A 19,406-nucleotide genomic window follows, 5' to 3' on the forward strand; every position below is an offset into this window, starting at 1 on the left:
AATGCAAATTCCAGGACTATCACATTGTCAATGCGCAGTCCAGAAATTTACATGGTATGCGTAATGAAGAGGAATAATGACACTGATCAAGACATGGGAACAGAGACAATGTTTTGGTTGAAAATCCTGAGAACCAGACATTCGTGTTAAGTCAAAATGAGCCAAGCACTTGAGCAGAGATGACACCCCAGTGTTTATTCACCGAGGAGTGAAGGAACTCTGTCCTCCACAGACTGAGGGTGCTGAAATCTCTCCATGCAGCCAACCTGCCAGCAGCAGTCCCTGGGGGTGCTGTCTGCCTTAGAAGTCAGGCCAGCTGAGTCACAGAAGCAAACCTGGCATTTGTAGAGAAGCTGAGAACCATGCCTTGAAGGTCACTGACGTTGCTTGTTCCTTGACCTCACTCCCGCCTTATTCCTGGAAGCCGTTTGTCAATCCCTAAGTCCACATCCCAATCCAGTTGTGTCACGGCACCATTGCAAACAGCATCACAATTCCCAGGATGAATGTTCTCCTGACCACATGCAGAAGAGAAAGCCCCTGAGGCCTCTTCCCTGAAATGTTGATTCAGTCTGTCTGGGCTGAGGTCTGCAAGTCTCTTCAGTTTTTCTGTTTGTAAAATAAGTATCCCAGGTAATTTTTCTTTCCAAAGGAGTTTGGTAAATCTGCTATAGAATTCAGTGAAAAGCCTCTGTAGATTGGGTAAAAAGGCCCCCGATGCTGGGAAAGATCAAAGGCAAAAGGAGAAGGGGGCAGCAGAGGATGAGATGGTTAGATAGCATCACTAACTCAATGGACAGAAATCTGAGCAAACTCTGGGAGACAGTAGAGAACAGAGGGGCCTGACATGCTGTAGACCAAGGGGTCACAAAGACATGGCTTAGCGACCAAACAACTGCAACAACTCTGTAGGGTTTGTGAGTCAGATTTTTCAGTTTCTTAACACAAAGTTACTCTTGGATCAAGACGAGATCCTCAGAAGATGCCTGACATCATATATTGATTCTAGTCTTATATTTAACAAAAGCTAAGCATCTAGATTTGCAACACGTATTTTTAAGTATTACAAGCCTAACAATGAGATGGATTTTTTTCTAATGCCGTTTTGTTTTGCTTTGTTTTTTCCTTTGGCAGTTTGGATGAGATGGCTAAATATGACCTTCCAGCCACAATCAATTTTATCATAGAGAAAACCAGACAAGAGCAACTCTACTACGTGGGCCACTCCCAAGGCACCACCATTGGTGTGTTTGGGGCAGATGTGATCTGAGGGTGTCAGGAGATTTTCTTCATTCTCATGAAAGGGGTCAGAATTTCTTCCCTCTGTGCAGTCTCTAGCTTGGGAAATTTGAGTTGGAAAAACATCACGTCTGGCTGTCTTTCTGAAGAGTAAATAAAGTGAGGATGACTAAGGGATTTTCCTGCCCCCTCAGGACTAAATTTGGAGATTAATGGATAAGACTGTAAGAAAGTCAATTATTTATTTCTTCATTTGTGTACTCAACAAACACTTGCCAGACACTGGGTTAGATAACAGGAAATCAAAGATAAATATGGTATACATCTTTCCCTTGAAGAGCTCACAGTCTAGTAAGGGAAACTAAAAAGAAAGCAGAAAATTACAAATTTCAGTGATCACATGCCACAATCAATGTGACTTTGAGTTAGGTCCCAGTGGGTGCTAGGGTAGGCTAGATGTGGATGGGCCACATTGGCAGTTCCACAAGGCTCTCCATTCTCTTCTCTGTTGTCTTTTCAGCTGGAGACCTTGACAATGCTAACAGCATTTACACCAGACATTTGAGAGCATTATCATCCATATTTATAAATGGCTGAACTTACAAATCCTTTCTAATGGTGATAATGCCATTAGAAACTCTATGTATATATAAAATCTAACCTTTGAAAGAATTTGAATCCTTTCTGTAATATTCTCTGTAAGTAGATTTGCATCCTTCAGAAACAGGAAACTCACTTTATTCTTAATTAGCCAGTTTCATCTTTGGAAATTTAAAAATCCTTGCCCCCAGATTATGCTTACTCTGAGTGTCTTTATGTTCTTTTTTAATATATCTGCTTTTACTATCACTTAAAGTGAGTTAAGTAAGAATTGTTCTAAATCCATGAATTAGTATTTTCTTTCCTTTCAGCTTTCATAGCATTCTCCACTAATCCAGAGCTGGCTAAAAGGATTAAGATATTTTTTGCATTGGCTCCAGTCACCACCTTGAAATACACCCAAAGTCCTATGAAAAAATTAACAAATCTTTCCAGAAAAGCAGTCAAGGTATGTGACAACTTTTCCCCAGGTTTCAGTCTGTAGTAACTAAAACTAGCTCTATGTCTACTGATTTCAAGAAAAGACAACTTGAGACATAAAGTTTTACCAAGTGGATCAGTGGTAAAGAGCCCGCCTACAATGCTGAAGACTCAGGTTTGATCCCTAGGTCAGGAAGATCCTCTGAAGAAGGAAATGGCTAACCCCACCAGTATTCTTGCCTGGAGAATTCCATGGACAGAGGAGCCCAGCAGGCTACAGTCCTTGGGGTCACACAGAGTCTGACACAACTGAGCATCTAGAAAGAATAAAATAGATGCTTGAGGTACACATGTAGGTTTACTGATGATGTACAATTTTGCCAATTGAGTTCAAGATGCTCACTCTGATACCATTCTACTCTACCGTCTTCATTTTTTATTTAGAGGCTTCTCTCTCACGTGATTCCTCAATCACAGATATAGCAAAAGCTGATTTGATTGATGGGCTGATTAATTGGTTTAATTTGTTGTTGTTCAGTTGCTCGATCATGTTCAACTCTTTGCAAACCCGTGGACTGCAGTATGCCAGGCTTCCCTGTTCTTCACCATCTTCTGGAGTTTTCTCAAACCATGTCCATTGAGTCAGTGATGCCATCCAATCATCTCATCCTCTGTCATCCCTTTTTCCTCCTGCCCTCAATCTTCCCCAGCATCAGGGTCTTTTCTAATGAATCAGCTCTTCACATCAGGTGGCCAAAGTATTGGAGCTTCAGCTTCAGCATCAGTCCTTCCAATGAATATTCAGGGTTTATTTCCTTTAGATTTGATCTCCTTGCAGTCCAGGGGACTCTCAAGAGTCTTCTTCAGCACCATAGTTCAAAAGCATCAGTGGTTTAATTTAGTAGGTTAAATTTCTCTCCCGTGCCCCCTAGTGTATCAAGGACAGCATAATGTAGTATTTCAGACTGTATGGAGTCTGATGGCATGAATTTGAATCCTAGGTAGCTGGGTGAATTTGGTCAAGACCTTAATTGTAGGAAATATTTTATTCATATATCGAGTGAGGATAATAGTAGTCTCTACTTGTAGGGCTTCTCTGAAGATTAAGTGAGCACATATATATAAATCTTTTACACATTGTTAGCCTTTAATAAGTTCCAGCTATTGTTATTGTGGTCATGATTTCCATAGAACACTATAAGTCCAAAGTTGCCCATACTTCGTCAACTCTGTTTGTCAACTCCTCAAAACATAGGCAGTATCCTAGACCTCAGATGATTTCTGCTAGCTGCCAGCTAACTAAATGATTATTTGCTCAATGGAGAGAATTGTTCTATGTGAGTTCATGTGTTTTCCTGTTACATAGTAATATGGGCTTCTCCTGTGACAGACAGAAGGTGATTAGACTGTTTAGTGATTTCAGTGAAAGCATATGAAAGTGAAAGAATTTTTATAGAAGCCAGGAGTTCTGATTGGTGAGAGATAAGCAAATTATCCCAAGGTGATTTAATTCCATACCTATACAACCAAGAAAGACCGTAGCAGCAAAATTACGATAACAATGTGAAAAATGCTCACAGATCCCTCATAGTACATGGGCATCTTTCACCACAGATATTTCAGTCCAACCCGGTCCTACATTATCAGGCAAACAGCACCAGACTTCTTGTTAAATTATTTCAGCATTCCCACAAAGTTAAGAGATATTTTGAGATGGTAGGATCTTCACATTCTCAATTTGCACAACTCTGCTTCAGCTTTCAATATGTTTTGATCTACCTATAGTGTAGTGCAGTTCAATTCAATTTTGTAAGAAAAGATGATCTAGGAGCTGCTGTTTCAAAAGCATGGCACCAGGAAACTGCTATGCCTACAAAGCTACTTTTCAGCCAATTGGCATGACTGAAAATTGGGGTACATGTGTGAATGGTGGAAGACTTGACCAAGAAGAGAATAATGGACAGTTCATAGAAAGCAGCTATGTCATGTTAAAGAGTTTTGTTCTGTTGGTGATGGGAAGTCACTGAAGAATGTTGAACAGAGAAATGGATTGATCAGTTTTGTAGTTTTAGAAATATTACCCATAAGATGCTTTAACTCCAATAGAGAAACTACCACATGTGACTAACTCACTAATTCCTAATAGAAATTCCCGCAAAATCATGATAGATCAAAGACACTGACAGACAAACTCAGAGAAAATGTTTCTACTCATCGGAATCACAGAAGACTTCCTGGATGGCATTTCTGAGTTTGGGCTAAACGACAAGATTTCAATTTACAATGTCTTGTAAAAAGTCTTTCCAAACTAAGAGGGAAGTCTGAGTACCATTGAAGGGGTGAAGCACAAGCCATGGGAAATCACATGTAATTGACTTCATTTAGCTTTAAATTTGTGAAAGCCATGAGAAATAATATTGGAAATGTATGAATAGATTCTGTAGGAAATGTAGGAATATTGGAAATGTGGGTTTAAATGCCAAGTTAAGAAGCTTGGGTTATATTAGATATATGGTGGGTGATCATGGAAGGTATTTACACAAAGGAATGGCATGCATAACGCTCTTTTTTGAAAAATCCTCTTGGGGACCAAATGGAAGTGAATGAGAGTAAAAGATATAAGAAGGGCAAAAGATGAAGGAATGGTTATAGAAATTATTGTTACACTTCAGTTGAGAAACCGAGCCAGGGTTGTGCAAAAAGAAGACAAAATTTATAGGATTTGACAATGAAATGATAGGCATGGCATCAACTTTTAGAGAGTTAAGATTTTTGTTTTTGTTTTTGTTTTCTCTTTTCCTCTCCTATTAGCCAAACGTTGGTCTTCCGGTTTTTCTCATCAATAGTTGCTTTGTAAATAGTTCTAATTTTAGAGTGCCTGTGGGGAAGATGAGCTTAGGGTCTTCCTACTCTACCACCTTGCCTACTTTGCACTAGATGTATTTTAAATGTGATTTATTATCTACACAGAAATTATTAGTGCACATTTATTTTCTATTTTCTAGTTGAGGAAATCCAGAATAATAGAAAACTAAATATGAGACAGAGTTTAGAATCAAACCAAGATATCACTGACCCCAAAGCCTTACCAATTTCCTATGGAGACTAGTATTTTAGGGGAATGCTCCAAAAAACACTTCAACTAAAGGATCTTGGAAGAAAAAGCTTCAAGAGGTGAGTTGGGAGGACTATAAAGACAAAATTTAATGGGCTTTTTGGTTTCACTGAGGACTAGTACCGAGCGGATGTCACCCATGTCCAGTGCTTGACTGATTTACCACTCATTTTCCACTTGACATTTACATCCATGAAAGTTGATGATGTCTTAAATCGATCTTGCAGGTATTATTCGGTGACAAGATGTTCTCTCCTCACACATTTTTTGAACAATTCATTGCCACCAAGGTATGCAACCGGAAGATATTTCGTCGTATTTGCAGCAACTTTATATTTACTTTGAGCGGATTTGATCCCAAAAACTTAAACATGGTACGTGTAAGTAGTCAGATCCAGGAAAGCAATTGTTTTGTTGGACAGAGATAAGGAGAGTTCATTCTTAATTGCATGGAAACCACATTTCAAAGGTTTTTTGTCTCCTGGAATGCAACTAGCATGTTCTTGGCTTCCAACCCAAGCTGAGAGTTCATCTGCTTGAGTAGGAGGATTTGAGGCTTCATTAACTATCTCTTGACTATATTCTTGGACCTGGAAAGAAAAAGCGCATTGCCTTTTGTCTTTGACCACAGGATGTCCTCTTTGGGCTTTACACAGATACTGCCCTAGGCAGGAGAATAGAGGTGAGGGAAGAGAAAATTCTTAAAGATGGGCTTCTTTGCTTAGTTTGTCTTCAGAGGATGTGGTACATATTTGTTCTGAGAGAGAGAGATTGGGTCAGGTGAGAGAGGGAAAGAAAATACTCAAATTACTTGTGGTGTGATTTCATGATTAGCCTTCAGGTAAGAAATAATCTTTTTACTTTGCAGAGTCGCTTAGATGTTTATTTTGCACAGAGCTCTGCCGGAACATCTGTTCAGACCATGCTTCACTGGGCCCAGGTATGTACTCCCACTTCCTGATGTAACACACACGTATCTCTGCAAGATCCTCGAGCAGCACGTCTGGAGAGCTCACCCTGTGGGTTATACCAGTGCCAGGTAGATGTTTCCGGAATCAGATCAACTCATGTTGATTTGTTTTCCTCTCATCTATTCTCCAGGTCCTCTGCGTATTCCTAGATATTCTGACCGAATTCTGATCTTCAGATTACTCCTAATTGTCTTATCTAGGAAAAGTTTGTGTTTCTTCTTTCGGGAAATCATTCACTCTAACAGAGCTATACATAACATGATAAATGCTATTCTAGAAAGATCTTTTTACCCTCCAACTGGGATATGGACGATTTCAGAGTGTGGAAATACTGCTTAATTTGAGGAAATTAAATGTTAGAGAGGGTTTAAAGTGGATTAAGGGTTTCTGTTTTTACTCTCCATTTAAGTTTTTTGTGTGTGTTACTATATTTCTCAGTATTTGGCAAGCTCAGCGATGTCAAATTCAGTTGGTATAGCTTTCTAAGCCACGTAGGTCTGAGTGTGTGTATGTGTGTGTGCATATGTACAAGTGGGGGAGGTTTAATATTTAATATTTAATTAAGTATCTTAACTTTAAAATACTTTAGAAAGTTGAATAAGAATCTGAAATCCCTAGGAATCTGAATTTTAACCTACACCCTGATAAATTTCTCCCATGCTTTAAAGTAGACAATCACTGCTATAGATAGTCTTAAATACTAGTTGAAGATTTCTGAAATTCTTTGAAGAGTTCCACCCTCAAGAGATAAGCATTCAAGTTCCAAAAGGAAGACAGATATTCCGGATTTAGGGCTTCTTACTGGTGAGGAGACAGGTAGACTCTAAAAGGCATAGTTTTCCAGATAATACAACTTCGATTCCATATTCATTGAGCACTTACAATGTGTTCTTATTGTCCAGATATATATATCTCATTGTCTGTTATGAATTCTCCTAACAATCTTTCAATGAAGCCATTGATATTCCCCACTCTAAAAATGTCATAGCCAATCCTTACCCCTCACAGTTGACTCTTCTTAAAGCTATCTCTTCTCCTTTGATAGAAAGTTCTCTTGAGAATATAAATAAGTGAGTGGGGTGGGGAGATAAAATATTTGGTTATAAGTTACATAGACAGCTAAAGCAAGGATGAAGATAATGACATGATGGTAACAATATCAATAAAAAGAGTGATTTCTTGACCGTTCCTAGGTGCCACATGCTTTGCGTACATTGAAGAATGCTATTGTCATTTCCATTGCACAGATGAGAAAACAGGTTTAGAGAAGATGCATATACAGCCTGGATCACAGATTTAATAATCCATTAAGCCTGGATTGAAACTAGGTCTGTTTGATGCTAGAACCCAAGTTCCTAACTATTTGGTACATTCTATTGCCTCTCATTGCTGAAAACCTACAGAATTTCAACCACAGCAGACTACCGCCTCTGTGAATATAAATCACAATGGGAAACATTTCAAACAAAAAAATTAAGTCAGTTCATGTGAAAAAAATCAAGTTAAAGGGAAAAAAACCTTTGGAGTAGTCTGAAAATAATTTAATGAAGTGCTTGAGGTAAATGTAAAAATTATGCCTCTTCAATCCAAATGGGTGACAAATAACCAGAAAAAGGAACCCCTAGAAGTGTTAATATTTCTATATTAATATCTGAAGTCTAAAATTTAAAATAAGAAAAGGGCACACACAGGGTCTCAGACACTCAGCCTATAGCCATGTTACTGATGACATGGCAGGCTGTTTGGCCATATAGACAGGAGACAGACAGACACTATCCCTCAGAAAGCCTTGAAGATGTACTTTGAGTGAGCATTCCTTTCAAAGGTAGCAAAAATGTTTAAGATTAAGGAATATACTCATAATATCCTAGACCGTCTGATAAGATAACAAAGTATAAAGTGTAATAATAGTAGCAGTCATTTTTTAATGTATAGCTAGTGCCTTTTAAAAAATATTAAAACTCTTGAAGCCAAGATGTTTAAGAATCAATGTATCATCTTTAAAAACATGTCTATGTACACAGCATAAAATTTATTTAAAGGCATCACTGCTAAAAGATTTTCATTGGAAAAGTATGCTGCTAAGTCACATTAGTCGTGTCCGACTCTGTGTGACCCCATAGACGGCAGCCCACCAGGCTCCCCCGTCCCTGGGATTCTCTAGGCAAGAACACTGGAGTGGGTTGCCATTTCCTTCTCCAATGCATGAAAGTGAAAAGTGAAAGGGAAGTCCCTCAGTCGTGTCCGACTCTTAGCGACCCCATGGACTACCTACCAGGCTCCTCCGTCCATGGGATTTCCCAGGCAAGAGTGCTGGAGTGGGATGCCATTGCCTTCTCCCTGGAAAAGTATAAAAGGGAAGAAAAGATAGTTCCATGAATTTGTATCAATTTTTATCATTTCTATTATTTCACTTATTAAACTTTGACTTTTAGCTCATGTGCTAAAGCGTGGGATATTATGTCAATCCTTTTTGTGTATTTTTTGCTTACTGTCTTTACATGTATGTTGTTTTTGTATATCATTTTAACATGTTTATTATTTGTATTTTTTTATAGGCTGTTAATTCTGGTCGGTTCCAAGCTTTTGATTGGGGAAACCCTGATCAGAACATGAAGCACTTCCACCAGGTACAATAACAATAATCACCAATTGCATACTGCAAATGAAATTTGTAAAAATAGTATCTACTCGTCAAACACCTACTCACTATGCTCCATTCACTATGCCAGATACTTTGTATAGATCAGATGCTATCTGGGGGGATCTTACCACTTGCCATATCATTGTTTTTGATTCTTAGCATGACCTCCCCAGATAAATATTAGGTTAGGTAAATTGTCTCTATTTTTCCAGAAGCTCAGAGAGGTTAGGTGAATTGTCAGAAATTATTTAGCTAATAAAGAACCAGAATACCACCCAGGGTTCCTGGATCAAAAGTCCTTTCTTCTGTTACACTTACTCCTTCTCAAAAAAATAGAAACTCTCAGCACTTAAGACCATATTTTTAAAGAAAGAATTAAAGATGCGCAATTTTATTTCTAAAGCGTATTCTCTGGCTTCTTATCCATCCTTCATAAATGAACCTGATAAAATGAACTAACATTATCCTAATAAGTTTTTGGATGTCATTTACTGCTCATTCAAAAACAATTATGAATTATTAAAGGTATTCCAGACAGGATTATCACCTTTAGAAAAAAGCAATGCTATTTGCCAGATAATGATATGTCCATGTATATCTTGACATTATATATGAAAACTTTCCTTTGTGAAAAAATTTCATATTAAAGTGAATAGGCATTGTTGTTAATTTTTCCAGTATTTAAGGAAATCCAATGATGGCTTTAGCTTCTGGCTAATAGACTGAGCTCAAATTAAACAAGTAGGCAACAAAGATACATGGATTTTTTTCAAATCCGGCATGTGGAAATCTGGAGTTTTTTTAAAGCAATTTCACTGTTACCATAATAACTATGATAGTGAAAATGCATAACTTCAAGTAGTGTGAAAAATCTGATTTTCTCCTAAACTGCTATAGTTGTATGTGTGTGGAGAGGTGTGTGCCCACACACACAAACTCACACACTGTGTCAGAGTGCTATTTACTCTTGTGATTAACAACTCCTTGTACTAGCAAGAGTATGTAGCTGCTTTAGGAAAAGCTTTTTAGATGATGACCTTACCCTATAAGACTCAAATACCTACTTGGATAAAAGCTGAATCACAGGTATTAACTCCATCATTGTGCTCGCAGATTCTATCAAAATACATGGTGGTTCAGGTTCAATTATGGATCTTTTGCTTGGAACTTTAGGGAGGAAAAGAAAACTTAAACTGTAAACAATATATAAGTTTTTTTTTAAATTTTATTTTATTTTTAAACTTTACAAATTGTATTAGTTTTGCCAAATATCAAAATGAATCCGCCACAGGTATACATGTGTTCCCCATCCTGAACCCTCCTCCCTCCTCCCTCCCCATACCATCCCTCTGGGTCGTCCCAGTGTACTAGCCCCAAGCATCCAGTATCGTGCATCGAACCTGGACTGGCAACTCGTTTCTTACATGATATTTTACATGTTTCAATGCCATTCTCCCAAATCTTCCCACCCTCTCCCTCTCCCACAGAGTCCATAAGACTGTTCTACACATCAGTGTCTCTAAACACCAATACAGTATACTAACGCATATATATGGAATTTAGAAAGATGGTAACAATAACCCGGTGTACGAGACAGCAAAAGAGACACTGATGTATAAGTTTTAACAATTAATAACCTTTGTCACAACTATAAGTAATATCATCATAAGTTAGACAGGTGTAATTACCAATATAATCACCAAACCTGTATTACTTAAAAAAAAAGTGAAAAAAGAAAAATTCTGAGCCAAAAGCCACCACATTTCATTTGGATCCTGATCTGGATGTTCATTTTTGTTTTGACATCTTCTGGGCTTCCCAGCTCTTTCTGAGTAGGGTATTAAATTACTGCAGTAAATGTATTCTGATTTCAGGAGCTCCTCAGACCCACTTGTGCCTTAAAGCTTGCTAATATTCTTGCTTCCTCTGTGCTGTGTTGCTTTTCTATTCTTTATCTCGCTCTATCCTTGCATTTGAATATTTATACCTTGTATTATTTTACTGAGAACACTACCAAGTCAGGAAAAGCAAGCGTCTTCTTTCATCAATTGCACTTGGCATTGAGTGCACCAGGCTGTCCTTAGCCCACCATTCCCTTGCATGTAGTACTCATTAGTGCTAATCTTCACTGATTTCCTTCTTTGCCCTTAACATTGTCTTTTCATGGCTACACATTCCTATTTACCGCTTGCTTCTAAGCCCAGATCCAAGGTCTCCCAGTATTACAAGGGACTTACACTTAAGATATTTGCTAATGCAAAGACCCATCTGACGGTGACATGTGGAATGGCTACACCAACGCTCTGCCTGCGGATCACTCATGGTGCAGTTACCGAGTCAGGGGTCTCCCCAAGCACATTTCTAGTCTTAGAAACCTCTTCCTGGCCAAAGTTAGTGTTTTCTAAGGATTTATAAGTTGGTCTATGTAACCTTTTCTTCTTAGTCTTTCTGCTGAAATTACCTATGGTGCATTAATCGCCTTTGGCTACTATAAAAAAATCCCATAGACTGAGTGGCTTGAACAACAGAAATATGTTTTTAACAGTCCTGGAAGCTGGAAGTCTGAGAGCAGGGGTGCCAGCATGGTCAGGTTCTAGTGAGGGCTTTCTTACTGGATTACAGACAGCCACCTTCTCCATGCATGTCCACATAGCCTTTCCTCTTTGTGTCTGGTTGCAGAAAGAGGTCTCTCTCTCTCTCTCTTTATCACTTCCCCTTCTATAAGGCCACCAATCCTGTTGGATTAGGATCCAAATCTTATGACCTCATTTAACCTTAATTACTTCCTAAAAGTCTTTTCTCTAAATACAATCACCTTGGGTTAAGGTTTCAACATATGAATTTGCAGGGAACATAATTTAGTTCATAGAATATGTAGGTCTTTACAATGCAAGTAGTAAAAATCACTCTATTTTACATTTTATAAAAATATGGTTTGGTTTTACTGAAATAAGAAGTATAATGATAAACTCACAATAGCCAGGAATATACACAATCATCAGGCTCTCTCTTTCTCCCTGTCACTCTCTCTCAATTCTGCTTGCATATGCTGCTTGCATTTTCAGACTATTTCTAAGATAGTAGTACAATGGTGAATGTATGTACATAATATACAGTAACATTTAGAACATACAGAACTTGCTTAACAACTGATGATTGATGTTCCTTCTATAATATGATTTTCTGTGAAAACTATTTTTCTCTCTCTTCAATTTTATTTAGCTTACACCTCCTCTATACAACGTTTCTAATATGGAAGTTCCAACAGCAGTGTGGAGTGGTGGACAGGACTACGTGGCTGATCTCAAAGATGTTGAGAATTTACTCCCTACAATTCCCAAGCTCATTTATTACAAGTCAATTCCACACTACAATCATGTGGATTTTTACCTTGGACAGGATGCACCCCTTGAAATTTACCAAGACCTAATTAGAATGATGGAGGAATGGTTGTAAAATTAAATACACTTTCCTTTCTCTAAGGAAGTGGATTTTAGTCATGAGAATGCGGTACACCGACTCTAAGGTAACCCCTCCAATAATCTGTGGTCCACCCAGGAACCACAAATTTATGTAATCCTTTCTCGTCGAGTGCGGGAGGGACCTGAGACTTGCTTCTAGACAGGAGAATTGGCAAAGGTGATGGGATGTCATCCCCTAATTGCAGTCTACTATATAAGAATCCATTTTAGCAAACTGGAGCAAGAGATTCTCCTTGTTGGCTTAATAAGGCAAACAAATGTGGGAAGGAACCGTGTGTGGCTTCTAGGATCTGCAGGTGGCCTCCAGCAGATAACTTGCAAAGAATTGGGACTCTCAGTCATATATGAGAAAATGAATTCTGCCAAAACCTGAATGAGCTTGGGAGGCCACTGTTTGCTAGTTCGGCCTCTTGTTGAGAAAACGGTCTGTCTAACACCTGGATTGCAGCTTGAGAACCAGCGAGACCTGGAGCAGAGGACTTAACTATCCCATACCTGAACTACTGACTCACAGAAAGTGAGATAATAAATACTGTTTTAAATCACTAAATTTGTGGTCATTTGCTATCAGCAGTGGCAAACTACTACTGTTATTATTAATAATGAATTATTATTATTACCATTATCATTATTTTTTTCTTCAGTTAAACTCTCGAGAAATCCTGTTTCTTATTTCATTATTTTTCTCTGTCTTATTTTTCTTCTCATGATGAACTGAGTTGAATATTTCTTGTTATGCAGATCTGCTAGCAATTCATTCTCGCAGTGTGATACCACATTCTCTTGTTGTGGTAAGGACACTTAACGTAAGATTTACCCTCTTACTATGTTTTTAAGTGTATTTTTAAGTGGGTCACCTACCCATGGGTGTGGGTTTTGATTATACCACGTCTTCACTCCTCTTTCCTGTCTTGTTGTTCCTTTTTTTATATCTTTCAGTTCAGTTCAGTTCAGTTGCTCAACTGTGTCCAACTCTTTGTGACCCCATGTATTTTCTGGTAGTGCTCAGATCATTCTCATCGATAGCTGCTTTGTAAATAGTTGTAATTTTGATGTGCGCATAGGAGGAGAGGAGCTCAGTTCTCCCTACTCTGCTATCCTGATCACTTTCCCTACACCATTTTTTAAAATCTGTTTATTTTGCATTGGAGTATAACCAATTAACAGTGTTGTGACAATTTCAGGTGAACAGCAAAGGGACTCAGCCATACATATACATGTATCGCTTCTCCCCCAGACTCCCCTCACATCCCAGCTACCACATAACATTGACCAGAGCTCCCTGTGCTATACAATATGTCCTTGTTGGTTATCCATTTTAATTATAGCAGTGGGTACACAACATTACATCTCTTAATCAGGTAGGATTTTCTTGTTTTTATTCCTACATCTTAAAAAAATATTCTATCTTAATTTATAATTTATTTTCAGTAGGAGCCTCAAGGTACATCACCACCATTCTCATCAGTCATATCAATTTAATATTTTTGGTTTGAATTACATGTTCAGGAATCTGAACTAACAACTTCCAGAGGGGAGAACATTTTAATATGGAACCATTTTTCAGTTCCACTATAAAGCTTCTGTGCATAGGACTTGGGGAGTCAGAGTCTCCTTGGTGACATCAAGTCTTTGTAATCCTTACCAGTTATTAATATAAAAATTTTACCGTGCACCTCTTGTGGTTTCTTGGTGGCTCAGTTGATGAAGAATCTTCCTGCAATGCAGGAGCCCTGGATTTGATCCCTGGGTTAGGAAGATCCCCTGAAGAAGAGAACAGCTACCCACTTCAGTATTTTGGCTTGGAAAATTGCGTGGACTGTACAGTCCATGGGGCCACAAAGAGTTGGACATGACTGAGAGGTTTTCACACACACATACACACACACACACACACACACACACACACAATATTTATTTAGCACTTGTTAGCTTATTTGGCATTTATCAAAGGCATAGCCAAAGATGTCTATTCCTGTCCCTGTTTCTGTGATCCAGTACTATGCTTATCTTATTTTAAGGAAGACCATTGATGCTCAGAAGACTTAAATACTAACTCAGACAAATATTTAAGAATAACAGTCACATCTGGATCTTGAGTGCAGAGTTATTGAAATCCAAATTCCAGCTCTTGATACTTCCTGGTATTGTTCCCTAAAGATGTAGATGAGGAAATCCAATATAGATTGTCCTGGTCAGGGAAGGTCCTGCTTATTAGAGAATTTCTGAGGCTTTGTACAGTGGGTAAGGGCAGAATTTAATACACATTTTTACTTAAGAGAGAAGTCTATAAAGTAAACAGGGGGCTTCCCTGGTGCTCAGTGGTAAAAAACCTGTCTGCCAGTGCAGGAGACATGGGTTCAATCCCGGATCAGGGAAGATCCTAGATGCTATGGAGCAGCTAAACCCACGCACCACAACTATTGAGCCTGTGCTCTGGAGCCCAGGAGCCACAACTACTGAAGCCTGCACACGCTAGAGTTCATGCTCTGCAACAGGAGAAGCCACACCATGAGAATCAGAGAGTAGCCCCCACTCCCTGCAACTAAAGAAAAGAGCAATGAGGACACAGCATGCATTTATTTATTTAAATAAAATTTAAGATTAAACAGAGAGACTAAAGCAAAATCACCAGAGAACAGAAAGGGAGTGGCTGAACCAGAAACAAGGACAGGGTATAAGATGGGTAATAGAGCAGGAGTGTGGGTGACTAAATGAAACAGGCTACCCAGGTTCTGAGTCAAAATTAGGTTGGCAGAGAGCAAAGCCAGATCTGGCAGCCTGGTTGGTATTTATCTGCCAATGTGTTGATAGGTGAGTTCTGACAGTTTTTCCATAGTCACACTTTCAGATAGCAATCGCTTGACCCTACCCAATGTAATCTCCATGGAGACCTGTCTTGCAACACTGGAGAATTACCCAACCCTTAACATAACAATCTTCCTTTCCACATTTAGTTGAGTCAGAAATTTGGGGAAGTCACTATTTTTTGTAAGAAAAGGCCTTTCCTTCATCTTCATACCTGAGATTGCCTAAATGAGGCTGAACATTTCACACTTTCTTTCACATCTTCCAGATCCAGTCCTTTCAGTGTTGATTCCAAATATTGTGTCCTACACACCAGTGTGATGTTACATGGATACATTTGGCTCAGTGGAATGAACTAGTTCTGTTAGTCCTTCCTTTAAAGGACCTCAAGGATAATACCAGTAGTTATAAAGATCATCATAATGAAAATCATTCTCATTTCTGTACCATGTTGTGTTCTACTCAAGGTGCTTTTAGAGCTGTAATTATCTTTCTTTTTATTGATTGAGAGGTAACAAGAAATGGTTATGGATAATGCTAATGTTCGGCTTCCCCAGTGGCTAAGTGGTAAAGAATCCACCTGCAATTCTAGAGATGAAGGTTCAATCCCTGGGTCAGGAAGGAGAAGGGAATGGCAATTCACTCCAGCATTCTTGTCTTGGAAATCCCATGGACAGAGGAGCCTGGCAGGCTACAGGCCATGGTGTCACAAAAGAGTTTGACATGACTTAGCAACTAAACAACAACAACAAATACTCATGTTAGCATTAGATATTGGAAGTTCCAGAGCCAACTCCACAATTGATTAGCCACATGACACCAAAAATATCATGTATCATTGACTCCAGCAATTTCCTTTTATACAAAATAGTGACATTCTTTCCTGCCTACACCATCTGCTGTCATGGATACCAAAGATGTATTAATACATGAAGCATATTTGTAAAGCACAGTACTTAAACATAGGCCCTGAAGTCAATTGTTTAGATTCGGTTCCTAGCCCTATTATTATCTTTATATCCATAGACAAGTTAATGAATCACTTTAATCACATTTTCCTATCTGTGAGATGGAAATATTTGTTGTCGTTTAGTCACTACATTGTGTCTGAATATTTTGGGGGGTTCCAGCCCTCTAGGATCCTCTCTATATGGGATTTCCCAGGTAAGAATACTGGAGTGGGTTGTCAATTTCTTCTCCAGGGGATCTTCCCAACCCAGAGATAGAACTCACGTCTCCTGCATTAGCAGGCAGATTCTTCACCACTGAGCCACCAGAGAAGCCTGGAGACAACACTAGTACCTTGATTATTGAGTTGTTATGAGATAATGCATTAAAAGAATTTAACACAATGCCCGTTACATAGAAAGGGATTAATAAATATTATTTATAAAATGCTGGGTGGGGCACTTCCCTGGTGGCTCACACAGTAAAGAATCTGCCTGCAGTGCAAGAGACCTGGCTTCAATCCCTGGGTCGGGAAGATCCCCTGGAGAAGGGAATGGCAAACTACTCCAGAATTCTTGCCTAGAAAATTCCATAGACAGAGAAGCCTGGTGGGGGTATAGTCCATAGTGTTGCAAAGAGTCACACACAACTGAGCGACTTTCACTCATACAAAGATAATTGATTAATATATTTAATTATGATCAAATTCCCATATGGAAAATATAAATCTTAATTTACATAGGAATTAAGTATACCAAGACATTAAATGACATATGCAAAATCCTATTTTCCTGCCATCTTGAGACTTTGATATATTTATCTTACTAAACATTAAAAATAGAAATCATCTCTACCTATTATTTTGAAACACTTCACATTTGCCAGGTATTATACTAAGTGCTTTCTATACATTATCTTGTTGGATTCTCATAATAGTCCTGAAAATGGACTCCATGTTCTGTCCATTTTACACATCTTTATAGACATAACAGTATGTTTGTAAAATTAATAACTTGCTGAAGTAATAGACCCACTATTTGGGGGAAAAGTTATCTCAATATGGGGGCCAGTATTGTTGATTAACCATGATGCTATATTGCTTCTCACAATGCAGTATTGCCAGAATAATAGCATTTGTCAAGTAATTAATCTCCATTTATTCACACAAGCAATTAAATAGGCTCTAAGGTTTTATCCAGTGCCAGACTGCCTGATACAATGGAGGGAGAAAGAGAAGAAGCATGTGCACAGAAATAAGAATTAATATTTATTTCCTACTATGCACCAAGACCAAACTAGACATATGTTATCTCATTTAGTCCTTACAATGGCTTATGAGTTAGATATTAGTATATCTGTTTTATATATGAAGAGGGTAAGTAGTTGAAATAACTAGGGTACCCAAAATCAAACAGCAAATAACTAGCTGGTTACTCTAATTCTCAACAGCACTTTCCTGTGCTCTCAATGTTATGATCTAGGTGTGCCTATGTGCTGTACTTAGTTGTTTAATTCTGTCCAATTCTTTGCAACCCCATAGACTGTAACCCACCAGATTCCTCTGTCCATGGGGATTCTCCAGTCAAGAATACTGGTGTGGGTTGTCATGACCTCCTCCAGGGCATTTTCCGAGCCCAGTGATCAAACCCAGGTCTCCCACATTGCAAGCTGATTCATTATCATCTGAGCCACCAATGAACCCCAGGTATGAATATAGTCATACATGAAAAAGGGATGATTACACAAGGCTAAAGTGTCTGAGCAGACATCCCAGAGGAGGAAATAAATGATCTAAGTTGTAAGGGAAGACTTGGGTGTCTACAGACAAAAGAAAAAGCAGAGAATGTGAAGTCTATCCATTTCTAAATGGACATGAGTGGGAAAACAGGTGTCTTGTGACAGTGGTTCTGTCTGTCTCATTCATGATTGCACCCACAACTACCCAGGCACATTCAGTGATCAATAAATAGCTGTTGAATGGCTGGCCATCTCTGTCCTCTAAGCACTTGACTAGGTATTATGGAAATTGGAATACTTTTCATACATGCAATGAATACATATTTGGCTAAGACTCATTTCTCAAAAATGTCTTAGCGTACTTAAATAAAAGAGCTATAGGTGTGAGGGGGAGTATTAAAGAAGATCTGAGTGTTGGCAGGGGAAGGCTGGCTGGCAGGGCACCAAAAATTTTCACAGGGAGGCACCTCTTTGGTGACTATGGCATATCAGACTGGCCAATCTTAGCACTTGACTTGTCAGTGTCCCAGAAATGATTGCACTTACCCATGCTGAACACTTAACGCATGTTTCAGTCACGTAACTGAAACTTACAAGAAGGTGAAAAGCATAAATCAGAACATGTCTTTATAATTTACACTAAAAACTATAGTTGTCAAAAGAACTATTTCAATTTTTTGGCCACAGCAGTGCATTCTTTCCCTGTAATAAAACACACAGGAATTCCCAGTATAAAAATGTTACTTGTTTATGCAAGGGAAGAAAACACAGAGGAAGTATATGGTTTAGCAAAAATTACCACCTAAAAAATAATTCAAGTACATTGAGCCATTTTCCATAAGGAAATAACTGTAAGTACTTTACATGAATTATCTTATTTAATCTTAATAATCGCCATTTAAAATGGTATCATTATTATCCCCATTTTATAGACTAAGGAATTGAAGTTTGGAGCTATTGAGCCACTTCTCCCAACATATTACCTCTCTAACTCTGAAATCTTGACTTTGGATACCAAGCTCTTTATCTTTGTGCAATAATGTTGTATTTATTATGAACTATTAATAACTAGGCATTCAAAACATGAAGGGCAATAAGGTAGACACCATGCCTTCCCAAGTGGAACTTAAAGGCTAATGAAAAAAAATCAGATATTTTATAGCTACTTACTCACATAATTAAATCTAAATGTAACTGAAATGAATCACCAATAAGGAGTCCACTCTCATCAAAGTAGACAGGCAATTCTTTGAGGAAATGAAATTTTGGCTGAGATCTGTACATTCTGCCAGTTGTTACAGATAGGGAACTAGCTCTCAGTGGCAAGGAGATAGGCTTACTAAAGAAAGTTGAAGAAGCACAGGAGGAAAATGGGGCAAGATGAGTTTAAAGAGATGGACACTGGTTTTACGCTTTCCTTGCCACTCACTGAAGTTTGGATG

The 19,406-nt window shown here is 38.4% G+C and overlaps 1 protein-coding gene across 1 annotated transcript in view; it reads left to right on the top strand.

Annotated features, from left to right (window-relative positions):
* Nucleotides 1-12,711, top strand: part of LIPK (lipase, family member K) — a 41,232-nt gene extending 28,521 nt beyond the window's left edge. Inside the window, exons 5-10 of the mRNA XM_010838489.1 lie at nt 1,135-1,244; nt 2,151-2,287; nt 5,602-5,748; nt 6,243-6,314; nt 8,904-8,975; nt 12,212-12,711. Coding sequence (XP_010836791.1) covers nt 1,135-1,244; nt 2,151-2,287; nt 5,602-5,748; nt 6,243-6,314; nt 8,904-8,975; nt 12,212-12,445 — 772 coding nt within the window. The 3' untranslated portion in view covers nt 12,446-12,711. The remainder of the gene's footprint in view (nt 1-1,134; nt 1,245-2,150; nt 2,288-5,601; nt 5,749-6,242; nt 6,315-8,903; nt 8,976-12,211) is intronic.
* Nucleotides 12,712-19,406: the final 6,695 nt, after the last annotated feature.

The sequence above is a fragment of the Bison bison genome, unplaced genomic scaffold (genome assembly GCF_000754665.1).
Source record: "Bison bison bison isolate TAMUID 2011002044 unplaced genomic scaffold, Bison_UMD1.0 scf7180017864097, whole genome shotgun sequence".
In the NCBI taxonomy this organism is placed as follows: Eukaryota; Metazoa; Chordata; class Mammalia; order Artiodactyla; family Bovidae; genus Bison; species Bison bison.